Genomic DNA, 21006 nt, shown 5'->3' with positions numbered 1-21006 from the left:
AAAAAAGAAGCAAAAAGCATGAGTTTCTCTGAATAGTATCTATATAATACAATTGCTGCTCTCTTACAGTGCCAATGTACTTCTATAGAAACATTATCCTATTTCCATTTACTAATGTAATTTCAAAAAAATTTTTAAATACTTGTTTCCTCTTGAAAATAACTTAAGCAGAGTTATAGTCAGTTTTAAAATTTTGTCTTCATATTACTTCTTTATTGTCTTTTTTACCTCTCTCACTGGGTAGCTCTTTCAATATATTTGCTGTTAGCACTGAAAATTGTTTTCTCATGGCCACACCTAGCTCCAGGGTTTAATAGGAATGTTACTTAAATTCTCTCTGTTTAAGTTTATAGTCAGGCTGACTTTGCTTAGTCAAAAAAGTCAGCAACCAATCAGTCTTTGTTTTGGGTAGTTCTTTACCATGTGTAAAACCTAGCAGGGGGCAAAAATCTGTATTATATTCTATTAAATACTATCTGCATGCCTGATTATATGAACAGAGTTTGGAAGCTATCTTAAGCTTTCTTCATATCCTTGAGTATCGCATTTGACTACAGTTGGAACAGAAATAATTTTAAAAGAAAGATTTTTTTTTAATGCATATTGATCTCCTTAGCTGTTAAACAATTTAATATGGAGAATTGTGTATTATCAAAGTTATTTTCTATTCAAGACCTAATTGTCAATAGAGGAAACATGTCAAAGAACTGAAATTCATTCAATTTCCTTATTATAGGGAAAGTAAAATAGAAGCGTGGAAAATTTTAAGACTTCCATTTACATTGCTTGAAATATCACAGTCATGCCAATTTGACCTTTGTAAGTTGTTTTACATTAATTGTAAATAGTTTCCATGTTACTTTTCTTAATGTAGCTGCCTGCTGTATGATTTTCAATTTCTTTTGTTATAAGAATGGCAGTTTATTTAATTTCCAAAACTGGTATTTGGTTGAAAACCCTCTGAGTCCTGCTGTGATGTTAGGTGGAGCCTGAATGTCATAAAATCATTGTTTCTGAAAGCTAATCAGATATCCAAATGATTTAACCTCTGTATGTCATTGTCATCAAGCTGATGATGCTGATGAAGAATGCCTGACAATTAGTGATGTAGAAATACCAAAATAACAGACACTATTTATGTGGTTGCTAAGTTAGTTGTTAGGTGTTGCAAATATTAGAGAAGTGGCCAACTCATTCCTCACTTCTCAAAATTCTCAGAAATAACTTAATTTTTGGTTCTTGTGTTGGCCAAAGAGCATTTGTTCTGTGAGCTGAGGAAAAGGAGCAGAATATTGTAGCCATTCTGGTTTTATTGATCCTCATGCTCACTGAATTAGCCTAAGGATCCATCCATAGATGGTAGATGCCAGCATGAGATTTACTCAATATTCTGAGTTGGAAGGGGCCCACAAGGATCATTGAGTCCCGCTCTTAAGGAAATGCTCCACACAGAGACTGAACCCACAATGTTGATTCCACTCTCTGACCAACTGAGCTCATCTCAGCATCTGCATGTCAGTAATTAATCTTTACTGAAGCTAAACACTGCTTCAGGATACTTGTGCTCAGATCCATCTGAATACCTTCTCACCAGTAACCTTTATAAATCCCTTTTCATCCTTTTACACATTAGTCCCAAGGATTTTATATGCTCAGGAGTTCTACAGTGTACCTGTTAACCATAGAGTGAGCAGGTAACCAGATTCAAATTTTGGAGTGTGGAAACATTAAAAAAGCTAAAGAGTGTGCGAAAAAGGTGTATTATTAATAAATTAAAGGAGGAGTATGGACAAAATAGGAATTATACCTGATTTAAGCAGGGAAAAAGGGTGTATGTCCTCTATTGTGTTCACATTGTTTTGTATAGTGCTATCTAAACTTCCTGAAAATTAATGGGTATAACATTTTTTTTTATTCATTCTAAACCATCATGTTCAAATTTCCCTTGGTTCATGTACAGGTTTTTAGTAGCTGTCAAAGTCATGGTGCAATACTTTCAGCTTTTTTGGGTGAGATTTTATCAGTAATCATTTTAGCTGAATTGTCATTTCTTCTCTTTTCCGATAAGTTATCTATACATTTTAACATTAATTTTAACACATTTTTTCTTCCTTCCCATCCTTTGCTAGTTTAGGAGTTTTCTGCTCTGAATATTTTCAGTTGGTCTTTTGTACATCCTCCAAGATAGAAGTCCAAACTGAAATTCCAATATCTGTTCACTCTGTTTCTCTGCTAGGATGAATGTGATCAAAATATCTAAGCAGATTGATTAAGGTGCCTCTAAAAAGCATTAGGCTACAAAGAAAATTACTCTTCTTTACTGTTGCAAAAACATCAGAAAAGAATGACAGTATGTTTCTTCAGTGTAGTTTATGATCTTGTGAAATGTCACACTTGCCTTGAGTTGTCTAGACTGGAAAAGAACAGCTGTAAAAAGAATGACAAATAGATGTTTTTCTTCTTTTTCTGTACTGAATCTATATTAAGGAAACACAGCTTCTCTCACTAGAGCTGATGAGTTAGCACCGAGTTGAAATAAAAATCGATATTTATAATAGGTAACTGTCCTGGCATCAATACTAATATTTCTTAATCTTCACTTAATGTTATAGATATGAAATCCTTCATTGCAAGCAGTTCTGAATGATGTATGCAATGAAAAAAACCCCAAAAAAACAAAAACAAAAATACCAACCGAAAAAAAAAAGGCAACCACTGATCAATGCACAGAATACATACAGGCAGCAAATATGTCTGGTACAGCCAGAAAATTTTGCTTTCAGTTGGGAGGGCATGAAATCTGCCAGGATTTAAGTACAATTTGTTATTGCAAATATTCTTGTAACTTTCTCGGACAATGCCCACTTAATGAGAAGATGAACAGTATTTAACTCATATTAAATCTAATTTTAATAAATATTTCACTTGTATTTCAAATGTTCTTAAGCAGAGTAAGAATTTCAGGGATGTTATAAAATGTAATGATGTTATTATTCTAAAAATTACTCCTCCCTTTACTTTTCCCCCTACCCAGAATGGAAAATATACCTCAAAATATGGCTAAGGGAATAATTTATGTCCTCTTTCTTCCTTGTTATATGGTGTCCCTGTCCATTTAATTTTTGCCAGTTCTTTCTCTTCCACTCTCCCAAGATAAATTTAAGATGTTGAGCATTGTCCCCATGCGTGGATGAAAAATGTGTTCAGCCCCAAACTGAGTATTCAGTTTTAACAAATGCCAGTGCACTAATGTCAGGCAGATGAATTTTGAATAGGATTTTTACCGAATTTCAGTTAACTCTGTAGACAACTGAAAAATAATCTGAGAACCTTATGCAAAGTTGTAAATATATGTTTAACAACACATAGCAAAGTATGTTGTTTTAGTGTTACCGTAGATAATAAAATGTTCATAAGCAGGACCTATGGCTGACTGCTGAAGAAATCCTGTACTTGCTCTGTCACAGCTGCCCCTCTCAGTGTGGTACAGGAGAGACAGAGACTGGACCAGAAGCTAATGCTTCTGTTATGTAATTTGATAGACAAGGGTGGTACCCCACCTTAAATGCTTCTCTAGTCTTCAGCAATGTGATTTCTACAGCTTATAATGTCTGTTCTCTATGATGATAGCTTTTTCCCCCCTGGTTGCTGGGTAAAAGCACAAACAATTATTGGTGGCTTTGGGCACATTGCTGGGTTCTAACTTTAATACATTCTGTCTTAAAAATTCTACAAAATGGATATTCTTTGTAATAGTTGTCACCATCTTTGTGATGAAGTCTAAAACTCATTTCTATTGTGCTCTCATTTTTCACCATCACAGAGGAAAAAAGAGACAAACAGCTCTCCAATTCTTCCAATTTGAATGTTTTTTCTTTGTGTGAGAACTGAACAGTCACATCCCAAATAAAGCTGTTAAATGAAAAATAGAAGCTTTAGAAAGAAGCTGAAGTAAAGAACAGTCTGCAGTAAACATTGTGGCAGTTTGCAAGGTGTTGCTTATGAGCTGTCTAGAAATTCAATTCCTTTCTTTTTCTTTTCAGGAATGTTTGACGTTATAGGATGTAGGGGATACACATTTAACATGTTTTGTAATTCAGGTTTTCTGTGAAATGCTGGTATTTTGGCTTTTGTCTTACTTGTATTAACCTTCACCTGTACAGTTGGAGTTTTTCCAAATATGGGGTAGTACTGGGCAATTGTGTTCAGTATGCCAAACCTCAGATCCTAACGTGCCTATTTCTCAAAATTTAAGATCCTTCAGTCACTTGTACAGTTGAACCACTACAAACAGGGGGAAGGGGAAGGGGTATAGGGGAGTTAAATTCTATTCTATTGTCTTCCCCCCCTGCAATTATCACTATCAACAAGGGCTTTACTCTTTGATTGTCCTTTCTTTTCTACCCTTAAAAGTGGAGGAGGCTTGGAAATGGTGAAAGGATGCCAAGAGACCTGAAAACATGAAATCTGCAATAGTTCTTTCTGAATTAAATCACAACTATAGTTAAAATACATTCACCATTCCTTCATCTACTTCAGGGGAGGTGAAACAGGAGTGGAAAACAGTTCACTTATCTTTAATTTACTCAGCTGTACTTAGAGCCATGTGTTCTTTTCTTTCAGTTTCTCAAATGTTGTATAATATGATGAATTGTAGCTGTGGACCAGTTGATGCTGTCAGCTTTATCATGACAGTATCTTCACCCTAAGAACAGGGTGTATGTATTGTAAACAATTACATGTTAACACCTTGGTCTCATTAATTGCAAACTTCTCTGATACATTCTCTGATGCCCCAGTGGCAGCTCCTCCTAATTAACTCAGACACTAATTGGGTCAGATGAAATAAAGTAGACAGCAGTCAGTCAAGTAGACTAGAACAGCCTGTTCTCTAACTGCTTTTGACAGAGGAACAAAAAAAGAACTTGAAATATTACAGAATAGTACTAGCTACCACAGTGTACTTAGCATGGTTGTTTGCAATGAATATTTTAATACAAACTGTAACAAATGTTGGTCCTTCGCATATGGTTAACCCATCCTCCTCTGTATTCTGCATGTGTGTGACGTGAATTTTGAGAGTCTGTGACCATGTAAAGCATTTGCCTGAATTTTTTTTTTCCATAGGAGCAAATCAGAAAATCTGGGACAATACACATAAAAATCAAAGCAGTTCAAAGCTTTGCAGCTATGCATCACTAGGTGGCATTTGCTGAAAACAGAACAGCAATTTCATTTTCACATCAGAAGGTTGTGTGAAACACTAGATACTAATATCATGTTTTAGACTCTGCCTACCTATTTTAAATCCTGATTCTTCTTTCAGCTTCATGTGTTATTAGTTGAAAATCTGTAATTCAGAAAGTTTGTGGGCTCCTATTTCCTATTTTTGATGTGTTCTGCTCTGGCTGGCTTATGAATTAACACTAATGTCCTTAGTCTCCTGTCCTCTATTGCTGATATCTGAACAAAAATAGTAACCTAGATGGTAAAAATCTCCAGCTAAGGAAGGCCACAGTCTGGTGTTTTCTGAAGAAAACAAAAATAACTGTGTAGTTTTCATAAAGGTTATAAATATGAAAATAGTGAGTAATTTTATCTAGTTACATAACCGTGACTTTTTTTATCTCTAGTAATTAATCTCTGTTCTAGTAATACTTTCCATGCAGTGCTTCTGTCACAGCTTACTCTGAGATAGCCTGCTGATCAGCTAAATACTGATCTCTCTTCCAAGGTTTAAAAAAAACACAAACAAAAACCCAAGAACTTATAGCCCCTCTGTCCTGACAAGCCAGCTTCAGTCTTGGCCATAGCTCCTTTATCACAGTTTTCCTCCTCCTAGTGCATGGAACTCTCCTGGTGAAAACCATTTAGCCTGGAACTGTTTAAAGTATTTTCAGAACAAGTTTCTTATGTTGGAGGAGGGTTGTTAGTTGTTTTTTTTTTTTTTTGTCTGTGGAAATTTTTGTTTTGTTTTTGGTTTGTTTGGGGTTTTTTTGTTTGTTTGTTTTTTGTTTGGTTGGTTGGTTTTTTATGACATTGCTGAAATACAGGAGCTGCCAGTGCTGCTCATTTCTGGCCTGTAACTTTTCCCACAGTGGTGACAGGGACATTTATAGTGCTGGCTTCTCTTGGAGCTGGCTGGTTAAACAGCGGCCGAGGTGAGAGCGCTCGCTTTCACTTTGAGTTAGTTTCAGCAGCTCTCAGATCCTTGGTGCACAGGAGTAGCAATGCTTATTACAGGTTGTCACCGAGGGTGCAGTGCACACAAACCAATTTTATTAGTGTCTAACCGAGGAGGATTTTCTGTCTGTCCTAATGGCACTGTCCTTCCTGTGCTGAGTGTGGAGAGGAGAAAAGGATTGATACTGATTCTTTCTGTCTTCAGTTAATTCCCATTTTCTCTGGGAAAGAACAAAAATGGGCTAAAAGTAAGAAATTCCAAAACAAGAAGTACTACAGTCAAGATATATTTAATCTGTTTACCAGGTCTAGTCAGTCCTTTGAAAGAAGTTATGTGTTGGGTTTTTTCCTACAATATCTGTCAGGTTCTTTTGTTCCAGTCAGCCCAAAAACCAGCAAGTAGACTGAGCAGCCAGCATTGCCTCCTTGCTCCAAGCACATTGTGATTTTTGCTAATCAACCCTACAAGTTATTGGTTGTTTTTGTAACATGAAAGAATTAAGGTATCTCTCAGCAGCTGTGGAAAAAATTGCAGGTTTGGGCTGAGGAGCTGCAATTGATTTTATATACAGCAATAATAGTAAATCTATGTGGCAAAAAGTGTTTTTGTTACTTTTATATAAAATCACATGATGTATTAGCAGCCTTTAATGTGTGCTTCCCTAATCTGTAAAAAAGGAAAGAAATATCCTGTTTAAACGAATCCATCAAGAAATATTAAGTATTTTCCCTATATAGACTCATTTGACAAGATGAAGTTAGTGTTGACCAGCTCCTACTTTTCTTTCACATTTTGGTAATACTTCCCCATAGTAACAACTAGTCCATTTTGTAGCACTAAGTAGCCTTACCCTTCTAAGAAGTCTTCTTCTTCTGCAAGAATTTTGTCTCTTTCAACAACAAAAACAAACAAACAAAAACATACAAAAACCAAACAAAACAAGCAAAACTAAAAACTCCAAAGCCAAATAAAAAGTGCTAAACAAAACAAATCACAAAACAGAAAAGCTTTTAAATCATCATTGGTATTTTCTTTGAGGCACTTGTATGCACTGGCAAGACAATTTCATTGGAGTCTGAGTGCAAAAAAGTTTATAATACAATTAAATCAAACAATATTCTGCAAGTTCCAGAAAGCACCAGTGGTTTCAGCTGGTACAGCCCTTCTAACTAGTATGGAGGTTTAAGTAAAAAATATATTACCTCATTTATGGTATGATGCTAAAATAGCATGGGCTTCTATTAAAATGTTAGCAAGCATTCTTTTCATATGTCAATATATGTATATGACATTGAAAAATAGATTAAAAGGGGGACATTACTTGTACACAGGTGAATATCCAAATGAGTAAAGATAAGGAATAAACTGAACTGCTTCTGAAGCACCTGCTTCTCAGGTAGAAATAGGCTAATTCTTTAAGTTTGACCAGTTACTTATCTTGTGCAGAGAAATCTGATGTATTGAAGCACTGGGGCTTTTTAGGTTGCATTTTACTAGTGATTTCCCTTTTTTACTGGATCCAAAGTAAAATCCAAAGTAATTTCACGATTATAAGCCGCACCATTTTGACTAAAATTTTGGTCCGAACCCAAAGTGCGGCTTATAATCAGGTGCGGCTTATATATGGACAAAGAATGAAAAGTTGCCAACACCCGGAAGTGCGGCTTATACTCAGTGCGGCTTGTAATCGTGAAATTACCGTAATTGCTGGTTAGAACATAATAAAAAACCCCAATACACAAAAACAGTTAAGCTTGTGTTTGCAAAGCTGTTAATAACTAGGACAGGGTATTTTTGGTAGAATGTGTTTCAAAACTCTTATTAAAAGTTCTTATCCTTGAAAGGATAAGGCAGGGGTGAGTCACCTGCACTTGAGGCGGATGTCCTGACACTCAAGTGTTGTATTGTAGGTCCTCAGGTCAAATCCATGGACACGGAGAAGTAGGATCAGTTCCCAAAATATATTTTTCTGTGGTGGACCAGAGAAGGACTAGGTCAGCAACTGGGAATACAATTACCAGTGTATGAACTGGAGCTGAACCCCCCGTGTTGTGTATACTTAAAATGTTCTGGAAATGTGAGCTGATACTCTCATTGTTTTCTTTTTAAATTTCATTGGAATTGTGATCCTGCTTTTGTCTTGGGAGCTCCATATGCTACAATTGATTTAGAGAAAAGGGTTGGTAATGGTAGAGGTGAAGAAGGGCAGGGGGGCGGTTAACAAACATGAACAAATTACATGAATTTGTTCAAACACAGATCCATGTGTACATTTCACAGCTGTCCATTATTGTTTTAGGAATCATATGAAGCTTGTTTGCATTATTCTGGTCTTTCTGGATGCTAGTCAAATCTTTCTGACTAAGCTGCACATGCTTCAGTAGTTCTTCTATTCAAATTCACTGCCTCCCTACATATGATCTTCTAAGTACCAGATAGCCTTTTTTTTTTCTTCCCAGAAAGGAAGTGTTTATCTCTGCTTTTTCCCATCCCATCCCATCCCATCCCATCCCATCCCATCCCTTCTTTTCCATGTCTTTTTCCATTTTTTTTTCCCAAGCCAGTGTAAAGGTGTTACTTCCCCTTCTGTCTTCCCCTCACGCCTTCCTCATTTTTCTTGTTTGTTTTTTTCTTGTTCTTTTTGTTATCATTGTTGTTGTTTTTGTTTTCTTTATTTTTTTTTTTAAATCTTCTGTTTCAAGCTGGCAGACTGTCGTGTTCTCTATCCTTTGTGCTGCTCCTGCTCCTTTTTTACACATGACATCCATACTGGTCCTCAAAAACACTCAGTAGTTTTTCTCTCAACTAATTAGTTAGATTCAAAGAGTGAGACCTTATATAATCACATGCAGTATCCTAAAGAATTTAAAAAAAATAGGAAAAACCAGGAGGCAGTTTCCCTTAAACATTTATAATGAGAGAACAGTTTCAACTAACATGACAAAATAAGAAAAAGAAAAGATTTTCTCTGCCTGACATTCAGTCTAGGCTAACTAGTTCAGTAGTTTAACCTGCTACACCAATCTGTGAGTAGAAATCTTGTAGGTTGGGTCTTATAGATGCCCTCTTTTATGTCCCCTGATCAGTAAATGGCATCCCTCTCTCTGAGTTCCTCTATTTGAAGGAAACAGTGGGAGCAAATTCTTTTTTCTTAGGAATACACCTGTTCATTTCCTAAATTTACCTTGGATCTTACCAAACCTTTCTCAGAAAACTTTAGTATTCTATTTTTCATGGTATTTAGTTGTACTTCTTTTTGCTTTAAATCTATATTAACGAGGGCTTTCAGTGTTCCATTTCTGCTGAGCATTTGAATAGGTTCATCAGTGTTTTGAAAAGCCTGAGATGGTCTGATTATGGTGATTTGACTCTGGTTCCACAGTAAAGACTCAAGAGGGTAGCACAGGGTACAGGGAGTTTTAACAATATTCAGATTAAGTCAACACACTGCTCATCAGTATATTTATAGAAGATGGACAAAGAATTGCATGTTCTGTATTGCCTTACATGAGCAGTAGACTTAAATTCCTTGTCTGTCTGTCAAAGCAGCCTATTGTATTTCCTGTCAGCTTGTGAATGTCTTGGATGACCTCAATGACTAAAAATCAAATCTAGTCCACTCAAATATCATTCAGTCATTGTATTGCATTGATCTCTTCTTCCCCCCTCAGATAAGCAAGAATGGGAAGGGAACATTTCTCAGCAGCTGTAGTTACTGGCAGAGTATTGTAATAATGTACTGAAAATCTCTAAGAATAGTGAGTCGATAGTGCCAGAGTATCAATAATGTGACTATCTGTGGCCTCTTTTGTTCCTAGAGCTCTCACCATTGCTGGTATTCATTCTCACTCACTGAAGAAAATCCTGACCTTTTCTCAATCTGCATTGTTTGGCTGCTAGAAAATCAAATAGTAATTTTGATGGTTTTCTTCTCTAAAGTGCAGTGTTCCAATGAACCTGCAGTTGCCATGAATGAGGGAATTGACACCTGCCTTGACACCATTGTTTCAAAGTTTTTACCAGTGTATGGGAATTATTTTCTACTTTTTTCTTCCTTTTTCTTTCTTTTCTTCTCCCCACCACCCCCTCCTTTCTTGCTTATAGGTCAACACTGGGTAACAGAATGAGATCTCTCTTTCTTCCCTGTTTGTGTTCCTGCACCTGTGATGGAATTGCTTGCTGCAGGCTGCATAAAATCCTCTATCATACAACTGAGCCTCCTGTCACTCCCTGACTCTGAGTGATTCAAACATTCTACAAATGTCATCTTCATTGACATGATAATGGCAATGATTTTTTTGTTTGTTTATTTTAAATTAAAGTTTAGAATCTGAAGATATGGGTCATTCCCCATACTCCTCATGTACCTGTACTCTTTTGTTGAGTGTCATCTATTTTTAAGAGTTGGGCTGTTCTTTAAAAGGGAATTTTGTAAGCCACTTGCAGTGGAAACCATCATCCAGATCTGTGCAAGGCAGAAGATGCAGTCTTCATGTGGCAGTAGGAAGAGTCTCCATCCTTGGAGATAATAAAAACCCACAGTCAGCCTAGTCCTGTAAAATCTGCTCTAGGTGACCCTGCTTGATTGGGGCAGTTGGACCAGATTATCTCCAAAGGTGCTTTACAGCCTCAACCATTATGTGAGTTAGTGAAAAAAAAAATTTTATTCAGATGTGTCAAGAGTTGAGAGGTTGAAGATCCTCTAGGAAAAAAGGGAAGGATGCATCAAAGTGCAAATTTTCTTCTCCCTGGTACATGTTTTCCATGGGGAAGTGTCTTTTATGATACAAATGGAATGATGTAGTGATGTACACAGTGTATGTTTCTGAACCTTGGTTCATTTTGCAGTCTGCTTGGTATTTGTAAGCTCAAATTGTTTAAAAGCATAAGGATAGTAAAAAGTGTCATTTACTAAGAGATGACAGCATGATGTTGGAGGTTTTCTTGTAGAAATAAGATGGGAATTGCATTGGAGTGGCAGGCTACAAACATGAGCTCTTAAGTATCTAGGAAAGTTGTAGGGTGACCACTTGCCATTATTAATAGCATCTTTGGTCTGTTGAAACATGATTGTTCCCAAGCATCCTTCAGTGTGCCACTTGTCTCTATTAGCCTTGCTGCCTGATTAAGTGTCAGAACTATCCACTGTCACGTTATTAGCTTCATTAATATGGCACTTTCTCTCTGGGTCATAATTTATTATGAGGCCTAACCTGGAATAATACTTCAGAAGTCAAATGTGCAGTTGACTAATCTGAAAGGTTTGCATTCACAGCTGCAAAACTGGATGCTCATCTGAACACATTTGTGAATGTGTTGTGGTTAGAACAAGGTCTGTTCAGTGGTACTAGAGGCTGTAGGGCACAAAAATCAGGTAAATCTTACTGCTCAGTATCTATTTTTTCTGAAAGGCTTTTTGTAGTCCTCAGAGCATTCATTCTCTGAGTTGATAACCTACAGAAAATGAGGTTAAGCCTATTCCACTCAATGTCCATCAATTTGAGAAAAGCATTTTTGCTGTGGGAAGGGATCCCATTGTTACTACGATAAAGGAATTCATGATCCATGCAGTGTTGAAATCTAACCTGAAGAAAGACAGTACACTATTCTGCAATTCCTTCAGCTTGAAAGAAAAGAAATAAACATACCATATTACTCTTGAACAGGTAAAGGAATTACCTGCCTGGCCATTTGATTATTCTTGTCTCACAGTAAAAGCACCTGCAAGGACATTCACTGGCTCACTGCTGAAGGATCTCTTATAAACATTATAAGCATTATTAAAGTGGCAGAGGAGTGTTCTTGGCACATTTCTGCAGCACCTAGATAAATGTCATTCAGCTTCTACATTCAGCATTCAATCCATAAATCTGGGCTAAGAGAATCTTTGTAAAATATTGTGTTTACAGTGGGGAAATCATACCATGCAAAACCAAAAGATTGATTCATTTTTAGGTTAGGAGGCTGTCACTAACAAATTGTTGTGGCATAAACTTGTCAGAGCAAGCACCTAGAGATAAAAGTGCTTGCAGTGATCTCTGTATAAAGATAACAGCAGTGGAATAGATTTGTGTTTTACAAAGTAACAGAGTATTGCCTGGACTTTGAATAAGTTTTGAACATTCAAATTGTGGGGTTGACTCTCATTTTTCTCAGGAGGCCCTGATTTTTTATTAGCACAGTGAACATGAATTAATTGGTGACTAGGAGTTAAACTTGCATATATCTTTCTGGGAAAAAAATCAAACAGACAAAAAAACCTAAACCAAACAACCCACTCTGTTACTAAATATGCTATTACAGCTGCCTGGCAGGGAAAAGCAGAAGTTTGAACCGTTTAAAGAGGTGTCTTTGTCTCTTTCCTTTTCCCTGCTAAATATCACATAATATTGTTTGAACAGTTTAGAAAGGTGATTTTGTCTCTTTTTCCTTTCCCTTGCTAAGTGCCACATTATTCTTTGAACCCATTTGCATTTGGCGGTTTTAGCAGAGATGATTAAACAGAAGCAGCTATTTATGTGTAATTTTTTTTGAAGTTGCTGAAGAAATTTGTACTAAAACATCAGATTGAATATTTATCTTCTATCAACAAAATCTATCTTCTCTCATCTTCTGTGTACTGCATGAGGCAGGAATGTAACAAACCTCATATAATGAGCAACTTACAGTCAACACAGAAGGAAGTGTTGCTTGTGGGGAAAATAAAATTTTTAACAGCTTCAGCATCATGCATTACCAAAAGCATGCATCTCCTTCACATGCTGTTGCTTTTAGGTGAGTCGCTTAACTATTCAAGCATTACTTTCAGCCAAAGGACAAAGCTGGCAGTGTTATTTGGGATAGATAGCAATAGAATTCTAGGAAGTTTATTGTAACGAATACTTATATATATATATATTAGTGGCAGAGTGTATATAATACATGTCTTCTATGGCAAGTTTCCAGGGTACTATTGTGTTGTCATTTTTTTTTTTACTCTCAAGATCATCTAAACTACTTTGTAATGCAATATTAACTTGCAAACTGTAGTATTTTATATGAGTATCTTTGAAACTGGAAAACATTCTGGTGGGAAAAGTATGTTTAAAGTGATATTGAGTTGATGTTTTAAGAACAAAAGATTTGTATCAAAAAGATTTGTCTTGTCTTGGATCTTTGGACAAGTGGAGGGAGGGAAAGCAAAGTACACTATTAATGCCATACATTTGTCTTCTAGCTTGTCTATACCTGCCTTTCAAATTTAGCTGAATCCATTAATGTTATTAGTTGCTGTACATTTCAGAAGGGAATTTAATATCCCTTTTTATTTAGGAATTATAGAGAATTTTACTGCTAACCAAAAGGCTGCATTGGGTGAACTTTATTTCAGTATGAGCATTCTGCACCATTTTCCACACATGCCCTTTAATTCTAGTTGGGGTTCATTTTATTTTGCCAAGCAAAAAATCTTTATATTTCAGGGATTGTGCCTAATAGATCTTCTTGGTCAAATGCTTACAAAGTTCTAGTTTGAAAGTTTTTTCTCTTTCAACCTATATAAAATACAGCAAATTGTACCTTTGTTTGTCCAGTTCCATTCAGTATCAAGACTATACTTATAACTTAGATACAGAAATCAAGGCCTAAGATAAATCATTGCCCTCTACAAAGGTTTTGTATTAAAGAATTTAAAAAGAATTTTATGTACGGTTGAGTGAGCAAGTATGTGTGTTTGTTTTTTTTTTTTTTGTTTGTGGGGTTTTTTTTGTTTGTTTTGTTTTTGTTTTTGCAATGAGGGAAAAATATATAACAATTTGTGACACGTGAATAGTTGCAAATTAAAAAAGGCATAAGGTACATCAGGGGCTGACAATGGACAACTTTTGTTGGGGTTCAGAAGGTTTCACTTCCTCAAGCAATTTGAGGAGGTGCATATAATGTTATTTCGAGTACTTTTCTACTGTAGAAAAGTTTCCTGATGCCAAAACTATCAGATGATATGTTTGGAGTTATTTAAACCTATATGAAATTAAAAATTAGAATGGGGTTTCAGATCCTACTGCAACATGTTCTTTTCCAGAAGAAAAGGAACTTACAGAATAGTTGAACTAGGAATACAGACCATGACTACGAAGGGGATCTGTAGACTTTCATAATGTGTTGATGCAATTGTCAAAGGATAGATCCAAACAAATTTCCTGCCTGTGTTTGAAGTATTATTAGTAGTTTACAATAAACCAAAACTGAAATATTAATCAATTATGCATCATTTTGTTGCATAATTCTAATGAAATGCTTTTCTTTTCTCTGGCAGATGAACGGGAAGATGTTCAAAAGAAAACTTTCACAAAATGGATAAATGCACAGTTTGCTAAGGTAATTAGTTAAGTAATGTATTAATTTACCAAAATATGTTTTTATATATTAACAAAAGCAAAAATTTAAAAAAAACCCCAAAAACCAACAAAAACAACAGCAAAAAACCGACAAAGAAACCTGATATTCCTACACTGAGGCTTATTTTTCAAGATAAGTTACAAGTCTCAGATATTGATGAAGGCAGTTGACTGATTTATTAGAAAAAAAATGTTCAAGCTTTATTTCTTTGATTTCAGCAATGATTGAAATGTAAGAAGCCATCCTTCTCTTAAAATTTTCTCTTTCAATTTACTTTGCCTTTCCTCAAACTAGGGATGCATCTGTATTACTCTTTTCTTAAATTTATTTTTTTGTGTTTTTAATGAACAAAGGACTTTCCTCCATTAGACTTGTCTCTTCTTGTTTCTAATTGCAATTGCATCTTTAATAAAACTGGGTGAATTGGAAAAGAGCAAGGTCAGAGATAAGAGGTGTGATCCAGTTAACAAATTTATGAAAGCAAATTATATGTTTTGAAATAGTTATTTTTCAGAATGGTAGATCATAAATGGAGTGGGGAAAAAAAAGCCCAAATAACTAATAACTGCCCTTCTGGCAGTATATAATGATTTTATCTTTAATACTCCAGAAAAATTCTGTTTGAGCTATTAATTTGCTGAAACATTTTGTTAAATGTCCTGCATAAATGAATCAAATTTATTTGCCAGTAATTATAAAGCAAATCAATTCAATCATTTGTCATTTTACCAGGCACTAGACAGCAATGAAATAGGAGCTGTGATGTATCTTCTGTTTAGTCTGGTTTTTGATTGTTTCCCATCTGATTCTACTCATATAAAATGGGAAGCAAGATAATCTGAATAGAGCCATCATAATGTTGAAAACGTGCTCAGCAGTGGTTTAGTCCTTCAGGAGTCCCACAGGGCTTTTCCATAGTCTAGAACTTTTTCTAATACTAACTCAAGTATTTTAGACAGCACATATTTGTCCTCAGCATCTTTACAGAGATGTGCAGCAATTTGGAGGACTGCATCAGGATGAAATACTGTCTTGAAGAAGATCAAGACAAGACAACTATGAAGTATTATATTTAGGACAGCAGTACAACATGTGCATACAGAAGGTGGGAATAGCTGGGCTGGCAATAATAAAGCAAAGGAAAGCTCTGGGAACTGTGTTGAATCCCAAACAAAATGAATCCACAACATGGTACTATTGCAGAAAAAAAAAGCAACTTTAGTATGTTTCCGATAATGGAAGTACTTCACAAAGGGTGAAAGATGTGATTATTTTCTCTTTTTTTGGCAATAGTGAGATTTTAGCTTGAGTAATTTGTAATCTCGTTTTTTCATGTATGAGTAAGTAGCCACAGCAACCATCATCTGATACAGCATAATTTGAAATGTATTACCAGTTAGGCCTTTTCATGGTCACAGAAATAGTTGTGGAAAATGAAGAGTAACTGTTTTGCTTCTATATCTAAAGAAAATGCAATGTTTCTACAGCATTGTTTCCTCAGAAATTACTGTTTTATGGAATAGCAAAGCTGCAATTACTGAGGAAACTTGGACCAAGTCTGCAGAAGAATAACAAGAATTATGGAGGGTTTAAAAAATACCTGTCAACACATGCTTTTAATGTTAGGTTTGATTCATTCATCTGAATGATCTAGAGGCCTTTCCTCCAATTCTAGCACTATTTAGTGTAGTTTAATGATGCTTTAGCTACTTTTTACTTGAGTTTTATGATATTTCTAGTTGCATGTGAAAATGCATTTGCAAACATATATTTTTAAAAGTACTAGTCTCCCTCTACTTCATTTGGGCTCTGAGAAAAACCTCCTAAACATTGTGATCAAGTTTTTATTTGCCTGAAGCATGACTTGGTTTTTTTTGGACAGTCTACTTATTTCAGCTATCAAAAAACTATTTATCTTTAAATCTCAAAGAAATTACTTCTTTCTGGGTTTTTAGGACAGAAATACAGAAGGTCTTGCTGTACAGTCCCAGGAAAATCTTCTCCCTCTTCTAAGAGCTTGGAGAAATGGGCTTCAAAACATGAAAGTGGATTTCCATGTGAAGTCTGCAATTTATCCCTCTTCTCCTGACTTGTGTGCAGTGGTTCAAATCCATCTCTGTTTGTAGCTGTGGAATCGATTTCAGTTAGCAAGCTACTCCTTGTTAGTGATTTCTCATCATTGTCAGCTTTGTAAAAATGCTTAATGAATTACTTTCATTGCAGAATAGCTTTTCAGTCAATCCTATGTAGTTCTAGGGGTGCTGTCTTGAGTAGATTATCCTACAGCGTTGGAAATAAGAAAGAGAAATGTATTGCATCATTAATTTATCTTATTTGTGAAATCCAGGTCACTAACTGTAAAATATTTAGGGTTAAATGAAATTATGTTAGAAAATTCATCCACTACCTTACAGTAATTTCACGATTATAAGCCGCACCATTTTGACTAAAATTTTGGTCCGAACCCAAAGTGCGGCTTATATATGGACAAAGAATGAAAAGTTGCTGTTTTAGTTTGGAGGACAGGTGTCTGTTGAGAAAGGCAGGAGCTTCTCTTTGAAATGGAGAATGTAAACCCCCTCCCTCCAAATTATTAGAATTTTGAAATCAAGGGGCTTTCAGGCAAAGATATGGGAATTAGGAATAACAGTTCTTTTCTAGGGAAATTAAAATAGAAATACAGTACTACAAAGAAACAAACCCCAAACCCTGACAAAGTCAGAGTACAACCTGACACCCTGTCAGGCAGGGTGTTGGTAGCAGTGCCATTAAATGGTGGCTGCATCCTCCTGCAGTGACAGATGTGATTCAGTTGGAGCAGTGCTCCTGTACAAGGTGCAGTTTTCCCCTGGAAGTCCAGTGGTGATGTGGAGAATTCCGGTTTTCCTCTGGAGTCCAGTGGAGAAAGGGGCTCCCTTAGTGTCCCAAAACCTCTGTTTTTATCTTGGTAAGAAATGTTGGGCTCTTCTCCCTGGCTGGAGAAATGGGATGAAGTAATTTTATCAGTCACACAGTGGGACTCAATGGCCATTAGCAGAAAATGACTCACTGGAGGAAGGATGGGTTGTGAAAAGATAAAGAACAATGCCCTGCCTGGTTTCAGTGGATGGATCATTAGCAGAATATCTGCCGTTGAGGTAAGGATCACTGCCCCCACCCTCAACAGATAGTGATAGAATAGATACCTTTTATCACACTCTGTATTGTAACATGCGGCTTATAATCAGGTGCAGCTTATGTATGGACAAAGAATGAAAAGTTGCTGGCAGCCGGAAGTGCGGCTTATACTCAGTGCGGCTTATAATCGTGAAATTATTGTACTTCTAAGCATTTTAAATCTTCATTTTCATTGGCTGTATAGTGCCTTTCTTCCCAAAGAGCTGTATTACTTTCCTAAAAATTCAGTGTCCAGAGCACCTGTGTCTCAGTACATTTATTCTCAGCCTGGGCTTCCAAAACACTCAGATTTGCAAGTTGTTTCACATGACTTGTGATGTAAATACAAATAATGCTTTTAAATATGAGAAGATGCAAAGAATTGAAAAATAATTTTCTAATTTGTGTGTCACCAGCATAACTTGAGAACCCACATATAATTTTCACCTGTGGGGGAAGAGAGCTGTCCTTCCTCTGTGGCATTCCAGTTGGATCATGTGCAGCTACTTCACTCAGATGGCTCGAATTTAACAGTCAAGCCCTGAACATGCAATCCATAGCAAACTTTCAGCCACACAATCTTGACAGTTTTCTGTCTGAGATGTGCAGAACCTAAAACCTCTGGAATGTTACCAAGAAGTCTGTGAAAGGGTATCTAGGAAAAGATAGCAGAAATGTCAGCAATATTTCAATTGCTATGGGTGAGGCTGTGTCTCTCTTCAGACCTTTTTTTAGAAAGTTGAGTAGGGTGCTCTAAATCAAGAAAGTGGAGAAAATAAATTTTACAGTTCCCTCTTACAATTGCTCAAAAGAGCAGGTTTTTCACTAATTCTTACTTCTTTTGCTAGGCAGAAAATGGATTATGCAGAAAATCTGTGCCTTGAAAATTACAGTATGGTACTCATCTACAAGAAAATCAAAGTTTCAGTAGGAAAGGCCAAAAGTTGCCTTTCAATGTTCATGAGATAAAATAATAAATTTTAAATGTAAGAGAAATCAGAGGAGGTAATCCAAGAGATCTCTCTTTACCCCAATGCAATCCTACACATGGGCTGTGACTTTCTTGAATAATACCTTCTTGGTTTACCATCTAAATGGCATGCTATCAGTTTAAACTTAAGGCAATTTTTATAATGTGGAACATAATAATTTAATATAATTCAGAAAGTTTTCTTTGACCTCAGATAAAGTTTATCTATAAAATGATGAAGTTCTGCAGGGTGTACATAATGATATTAAAGGAAAGTATTATAACCTAGTTTTTAATAATAGAACTCTAATTAGAGCTCTCACTAGAGACATGTCTGGTCCTGAGTATGACAGTTTTTGCTCAGATGCCAGCTTTTAAAATTTGATATAACTGAAATCCAGAACTAGGTGTTTTGGGAGAATGCAAATCTGTCACAGTCCTGCAAGTGTAACAGCTCTCAGCTGGGACTTGGAAAAAGACACAACAATTACCTTAACCATGCCTGTACCCCATTATCAATGATTTTATGTTGCTTCACTGGTTATACATTCTGCCTCATTCATTGCATAACAGGCTGCAAAGCAGAAAGTGCTACTGAAGATGGAAATACTTTTGCAAGCATTTAGGAAAGAACTCGTATATGCCAATTAATTCTATAACGAAAACATGAAAATTTCAACACAAAAAAATGTTAAAAAAAAAAAGCACCCCACCCTAAAAGGAAAGAGTAAATTTCTTTGACTAAAGAAATATGAACTTTTTTTTGTTCCCTCGTTATAGACAGAGTGTCTCAAATTACTGACAATTTTAATGTCAGCAGTAGAAGGATCTGCTGTTAGTACAGTAGACATGAGCTAATAATTGTAGACTTTGGCAGCTTGAATTTTAGGGTACACCTTATGGCCAGCTTGAAGTCAAAGCTTAACCTATAAGTGGGTTTCATAAAAGAAGGGTAGTTTGTCAAGAGATTTTCAGTGTTTTAATTCACGATATCAAGTAACAGATGTTCATGAAATCACTTGCAAATTCAGAGGTTTAAGTAGGCTTTCCACATTTCTGCTCCAAAAGAATAGAAAGTTCCCCTACACAGTCAAAGAAGACATATATGGCAGAATTTTTCAAGTAAACACTCTAATTATTAACCTCTAAATGGGTAGGAACAAGGGTCAGAAAATAAAGCATGCTAGATTTGGGGAGGAAAAAATGTGGGTAATTTTTAATGGTTTCTTTACTTCATGCTTGGATTTTCTTCCTTTTGTTATGAAGAATTGTAATAGGAAAACAGATGAAAGGATACCAAATGTTATATTACTTAGCTTTATGAAAAAAAAAGAGATTATTTGATAGTTCTCCTTTTTGTGGAGAATTTAAGTTGTGAAAAATGACACCTTTTATGGGCAGATGGAAACATTAAGATGTAGTTATTTGCATGGTGACTGTGGAATTAGATTCCATTCTTGTGTGATCATGTGAAGAAACACAATAATGATGCAACCTGTGCCAAAGAAAGTAAGGTTGACAGTCTCACTTAAAATATTTGTGACTAGTAAATAACAGTCAGCAAAATGTAATACACCTTTTACTAGTGAAATTGTTTGTAATAGCAGCTAAGTTGTTCAGTCAAGTGTTATATGCAGGGATAAAGGGAACACACAAAAGGACATTGCTTTTACAGCTTTAGTTAAACCACACAGCAATTAAAATAATTTATTTGCTTAGGGTTTGTATGTGGCTTGTATCATGGCAGGTGTGGTGATGGTTTCAGGTTTTTCACCTTCTTGAGCTCATGGACAGGCTGAAATTATTCAAGACTCTTTACTGGTCTCTTGTGATAGTAGATTAGGTTCCTTCTGCATATCAGCCAACAGGAATGACTGACACACATGAACAGTTAACTGGTCTTTTGAGGACGTATGTCAAATAATAGAGGTTCAGAGAAACAGCACTGCTGTATGTCTGCCATCCAGTAGAGAAATTTGCTGACACACTTGCTCAGGTATCCATGCTATCCCTCACAATGACTTCAAATTAAAATAAATTTTAAAAGTGACTCACAGAAAGGTGATTTCAGTGTGCAGACTCTGGGATGGGAGTAATTGGGTGAAGTTCTGTAGAGAAGACAAGAATAGACTCATTTGTCAACTTCCTCTAAGATTCTGCTTCCATGGAAATGTTTTTACCCCTGTGAATAATCTATGTCTTTAGCCATCCTTCTGGACAGCAGGTAATAACCAAGAGAAGCTGAAGGGAGGGATGGGGTCTGGCAACAAATCACAAAAGCACAGATTAAAATGTTTAATATTAGCTCCCTCCAAACTGC

At 36.0% G+C, this 21006-nt stretch overlaps 1 protein-coding gene across 9 annotated transcripts in view; it reads left to right on the top strand.

The window, feature by feature from the left end:
- Window positions 1-21006, top strand: part of DMD (dystrophin) — a 1072200-nt gene that overhangs the window by 161295 nt on the left and 889899 nt on the right. For all 9 annotated transcript variants that reach the window (XM_033051053.2, XM_033051056.2, XM_033051052.2 and 6 more), the window contains exon 2: window positions 14478-14539. In XM_033051053.2, coding sequence (XP_032906944.1) covers window positions 14478-14539 — 62 coding nt within the window. The remainder of the gene's footprint in view (window positions 1-14477; window positions 14540-21006) is intronic.

The sequence above is a fragment of the Catharus ustulatus genome, chromosome 2 (genome assembly GCF_009819885.2).
Source record: "Catharus ustulatus isolate bCatUst1 chromosome 2, bCatUst1.pri.v2, whole genome shotgun sequence".
Taxonomy (NCBI): domain Eukaryota; kingdom Metazoa; phylum Chordata; class Aves; order Passeriformes; family Turdidae; genus Catharus; species Catharus ustulatus.
The sequence above is the reverse complement of the archived record's forward strand: the minus strand, read 5'-3'. Positions and strand labels throughout refer to the sequence as shown.